The following is a 5,309-nucleotide window of genomic DNA, read 5'->3' on the forward strand; positions in this document are numbered from 1 at the left end:
TTTCCCCTCTCAGCCGCAGAGCCCCCGGCCAGGAGAGGCTCCCCGGGAGCGCTGCGGGTGGGTGACAGTCCCGGGGTCCCCTCCGTGTCCCAGCCGTGTCCCACGCTCCTCCCGCAGCCCCCGCCGCCGCTCCCGCCGTGTGGCGCCGCCTGGGCCCGGCCTTCCCCAACGGCAGCCACGAGGTGACGGTCTTGATCAAGGTAAGGAGCTTTTGGGCAGCCTCCGGTGCCCAAATTTCGGCTCGGCTCCTCCTCCCCGGCAGCCGCGGTGCCGCCCTTTGCCCACGGGGAYGGCAGGGAAATGAGTCTCTCCAACCTTGTGAAATGTGTGCCCGCTGTCAGACCGCACCAATCCCTGTCTGTGTCACCCCCGGCAGCCGCTGCCCGCCCGGGATGCCCGCGGGAGGATCCTGGGTTATTCCGTGTCCGCCGGGAGCCCCGGGAGCCCCGGGCCGCTCTGCAGCACGGCCGGTACCGAGTGCACGGTGCTGGCCCCGCCGGGAGCCCGAGCCCTGCTCGTCACCGCGCACAATTCCAGAGGGGMGTCCAGCCCTGCCAGCATCGCCCTGGGCCACGGGGCACGGCAGGAAGGTGGGGACTCTCAGAGGGACTGGGTTTTATGGGGATTGAGGGGAAAATGCGGGGTTCGGCACGGGGAAAGCACCGGCACAGCTCTGCCCGCTCCACAGCACCCACCGGACAGCTGCAGCACCCCCGGGAGAGGCTCCACGGGGAATCCTGGAATGGTTTGGGATGGAAGGGACCTCACAGATCGTCTCGTTTCAGTGTCCCGTGGCAGGGACATCTCCCACCGTCCCCAGTGTCCAGCCTGGCTTTGGGCACTGCCAAGGAATCCAGGGGCAGCCACAGCTGTGCCAGGGCCTGCCCACCCTACAGGGAACAATTCCTGCCCAATATCCCACCCCAATCTCCCCTTTTCCACTCTGACCCCATTCCCTGTGTCCTGTCCCTCCATCCCTTGTCCCCMGTCCCTCTCCAGCTCTCCTGGAGCCCCTTTAGTCCCCAAAAGGCTGCTCCTCTGCCCCCAAAAACATCTCCTGCAGCCTCTGCCAACCCCCACTGGGAGCTGGAGCCTTGCAAACTGAAAAGGAAGAGAAAAAAAAAATCATTTCTTAATCCTTTCAGGACCATCTTAATCTCCCTGCACCCCRGGCTGTGGTTTCCCCACAATCACGCTTTCCTAATTCTGAAAAATGTCTCTGAATGAGCAATGGGAGGGGAAAGTCCCATTCAAGCTGAGGGCTTTACATGAGTAAAGAGAAACTGAAGGCAAATAAGGTGGAAAAAACTCTCTAATCTCTGGTGTTTATCAGAATSGTGCACGTTTCTCGTAAGAAATGACAGCTGAAGAATTTCAGGGTCAGTGATGGCCTCAGCAGTGCTGGGGGAGCGGCTGAACTTGATCTTTAAAGGCTTTTACAACCTAAATAATCCTATAAAACATATCGATAGATAAACATCGATTATCTATTAAAAATCTATTAAAATCTATAAAAATCTATTAAAAATCTATTAAAAATCTATTAAAAATCTATTAAAAATCTACACAAATTGCAGGTAAAAATCGCAGGTAAAAAATGCAGGTAAAAATTGCAGGTAAAAATATCGATTTAGATAGGCTTTTTTTTTTTTCCCCAGAAAAAGAAATTATAGAATRTTATACACCCATCACATTCTATAATTTCTGGTTCAGTTTTTAAGCACTTCCTGGGCTCGGCTGACCCTTCCCGATCCCCAAAGCTGAGTTTAGGGTGACATTCCCCTCTCCTGCTCTCTCCGCAGAGTTCCCGGCCCCCGAGGCCGTGGAGGTGAAGGCTGAGAACCGGAGCGGGGTCGCGGTTCGGTGGCAGCGCCCCCGRTCCCGGGGGACACCCCCGCTCTGTTTCATCCTGGAGTGGGGCTCCTCCTCCCCTCAGCACCATCAGGAACCGCTTTTTTGGGAGAAAATCCCAGCGCACCAAACGCGGGCTTTCATCCCAGGTAGGACATCCCGGGAATCGCCTTTTCCTCGGCACAGCTCATCCAAGCGTTATAAATCCAAAATAAATCACTAAAGCAGCTTCGTTTGAAAATGGGCCCCTGCCCAGTTTGGGGGAGTGAAGAATCCTTAGAGGAGGAGATTTGGGGGCAGCCAGTGGGATTTGGGATCCAGGTGAAGATCAGGGGAAAGGAGGGGATGGGGAGGGAAGGAAAATAAAGTCCAAGTGACACAGCCACAAATACCTGTCCGTCCGCCTTCCCCACTCCGTAACAAACCCCTGACCGAGCCCAGAGCCTCCGCAGCCGCTTTAAAAACACATTTTGAAGGCAGATCTCGCTTTTCCCGCAGAGGCAGCGCCCCTGAGCGTGTCCCTGTACGCGGTGTATCCCGACGGGATCAGCGAGCCCCGCTCCGGCCGAGGTGAGCCCCACACGGGGAGAGATTTGGGGGATTCCTCAGCTTTGGGATCGGGATCAGCCCTTCCCGCCGGGAGGAGGAGAGCAGGGTGTGAAAAGAGAGGGTTTAATGGATGTTTTTTTGTATAAAACCTCTTCTCCAGCTGGTGTTTGGTGCCCCGCACACCCCAGAACCTTCCTCTTCATCAGAGCTGTGTTGGCAGAGTTCTGTCCCTGTCTGTGACAAAAACTGAGGCTGTTCTTCACCATTCCACAATAAAATGTAACAGACAGCCCAAAATATGGCAAACAGCTTTACTAGAGAGCCTAAAATATGGCCAACAGCTTTGCCAGAGAGGAACTGGGAACAAAATATGGCAAACAGCTTTGCCAGAGAGTGACTGTAACAAAAATATGGCAAACAGATTTTCCAGAGAGCGACTGAACCCAAAATATGGCAAACAGCTTTACCAGAGAGTGACTAAAAACCAAAATATGCCAAACAGATTTTCCAGAGAGCCCAAAATATGGCAAACAGATTTTCCAGAGAGCCCAAAATATGGCAAACAGATTTACCAGAGAGTGACTGTAACAAAAATATGGCAAACACCTTTTCCAGAGAGCCCAAAATATGGCAAATAGCTTTGCCAGAGAGTAACTGGAAACCAAAATATGGCAAACAGGTTTTCCAGAGAGTGACTGAACCCAAAATATGGCCAACAGCTTTGCCAGACAGCCCAAAACATGGCAAACAGCTTTGCCAGAGAGGAACTGGGAGCAAAATATGGCAAACAGCTTTACCAGAGAGCCCAAAATATGGCAAACAGCTTTGCCAGAGAGGAACTGGGAACAGAATATGGCAAACAGCTTTACCAGACAGCCCAAAATATGGCAAACAGATTAGCCAGAGAGCATCTGAAACCAAAATATGGCAAACAGCTTTGCCAGAGAGTGACTGGCCAGACTCACCCTGCCCTTCCTTACCTGGAGTGGGAATCACAGACAGTTTGGGCTGGAAGGGGAATTTTCGACAGGATCAGGCAGCTTCAGTGCTGGAAATGGTTTTAGGGAAGAGCAGGAGCCAAATTGTGAAGGGAAAATCCTCATCTCCATCGCTGGAGAGTGGAGCAGGTTCTGGAAGATGATGGACATGGATCAGCCATGGAGTCAGAGCAGAGCTGGGCTTAAATAGATCCCCCCTGGGCAGGGTGGGGTGGAGGGGTCAGGTGAGGCTCATTTGGGACCCCAACCTGGCCCTGGGCACTGCCAGGGATCCACAGCTACTCTGGGCACCCTGTGGGTGCTCATGGAAATGATGGAGATCCCCAGAGGGACCGAATTCGGGCACTGAGGGGAGGGATGTGCAGGGCAGGTGTTATCAACATCTCATCTAATTGGATCTCTGAGAAATGGGACATTCTGCAGAGTTATTAATTACTGGAGTTCTTAATTACTTCAGGGAACTTATTTTTTATTATTTATTTATTTATTTATTATAAACCATTATTTATTTTTCTAAAAAACACCAAAACCAAGCCAGAGCCCCTGTGCCACCCACAGTCCCCTAAATGTAGTCACATTTCTCTGTTTGGTCCAATTCCATAAATACGGTCCCATTTCCCATTTCTGTTCCAATCCCCCAAATGCAGTCCCGTTTTCCCGTTTCTGTCCCAATTCCCCAAATGTGGTCACATTTCTCCATTTATTCCAATCCCCCAAATGCAGTCCCATTTCCCGTTTCTGTCCCAATCCCATAAATGTGGTCCCATTTCCCGTTTCTGTTCCAATCCCATAAATGCAGTCACATTTTCCATTTCTGTTCCAGTCCCTGCGGAGGAGCCGCTCCTGGGCAGCGCCTACAGCGAGATTCCCCCGGGTAAGAGCAGCTCTGCCAGGTTACATTTTTGGGGTCAGGACCAAAAAAAGGACATTTTTACCCTGTCAGGACCCACTGGAGGGAAAGCTCTGGTGATTTAAGGATGAGCAGCACCCAAATAACGCAAACCTTGAGCTGTGATTTCCAATGAGGCTTAAAATAAAAATGTGCGTTCCAAGTGGGAGGTGCCAAAAACAGGGAAATACAAAATCAAACCCACGAAAATACAAAATCAATCCCAGGAAAATATAAAATCAAATCCGGTAAAATATAAAATAGGTCCCAGGGAAATACAAAATCAAACCCAGGGAAACACAAAATCAGTCCCAGGGAAATAAAAAAATCAAACCCAGGAAAATACAAAATCAATCCTGGGGAAATACAAAATCAAAACCAGGAAAATATAAAATTAAACCCAGGGAAATACAAAATCAATCCTGGGGAATCAAACCCAGGGTAATACAAAATCAATCCCGGGAAAATACAAAATAAATCCCAGGGAAATACAAAATCAGTCCCAAGGAAATACAAAATTAAACCTGGGAAAATACAAAATCGATCCCAGGAAAATATAAAATCAAACCCAGAAAAATGGAAAATAAATCCCAGGGAAATACAAAATTAATCCTGGGAAAATACAAAATCAAACCCAGGAAAATACAAAATCAACCTGCACAAGGGGCCGATTCCACTCGCAGAGCGAACCAGGGACGTGTTTCAGCATTTCCCACCCGTGGCTCTGATTTTGTTCTTGCCCTGCTTTGCTCACCCTGTGCCAAAGGTCCCCCTGTGATCTGTCACAGCCCCAAAACCCAAAACCAGCACAAGCTGCAGGATTCACTCAGCATTTCGGACAGAATCACCGAGCCCCAGGCGTGACCTCCCCTCTCTCCATCCCTTTGCAGACGACGACACCCGAATTCTCTTGGGRCTGAGCCTCAGCATGGTCGGCTCTTCGGTTCTTTTTGCAATTCTGATGTTCAAAAAATCAGTCAGGAAAAGGTATTCCCTTCTTCCCTTCCCCTCCACGTTTTTTT

General features: G+C 50.4%; 1 protein-coding gene across 1 annotated transcript in view; it reads left to right on the forward strand.

The window, feature by feature from the left end:
- LOC130587002 (interleukin-23 receptor-like) overlaps window positions 1-5,309 on the forward strand; it is a 14,138-nt gene that overhangs the window by 6,699 nt on the left and 2,130 nt on the right. Inside the window, exons 7-12 of the mRNA XM_057387952.1 lie at window positions 69-200; window positions 377-590; window positions 1,803-2,000; window positions 2,350-2,421; window positions 4,222-4,272; window positions 5,178-5,274. Coding sequence (XP_057243935.1) covers window positions 69-200; window positions 377-590; window positions 1,803-2,000; window positions 2,350-2,421; window positions 4,222-4,272; window positions 5,178-5,274 — 764 coding nt within the window. The remainder of the gene's footprint in view (window positions 1-68; window positions 201-376; window positions 591-1,802; window positions 2,001-2,349; window positions 2,422-4,221; window positions 4,273-5,177; window positions 5,275-5,309) is intronic.

The sequence above is a fragment of the Malurus melanocephalus genome, unplaced genomic scaffold (genome assembly GCF_030028575.1).
Source record: "Malurus melanocephalus ecotype Western Australia unplaced genomic scaffold, MMel_1.1 scaffold_1454, whole genome shotgun sequence".
In the NCBI taxonomy this organism is placed as follows: domain Eukaryota; kingdom Metazoa; phylum Chordata; class Aves; order Passeriformes; family Maluridae; genus Malurus; species Malurus melanocephalus.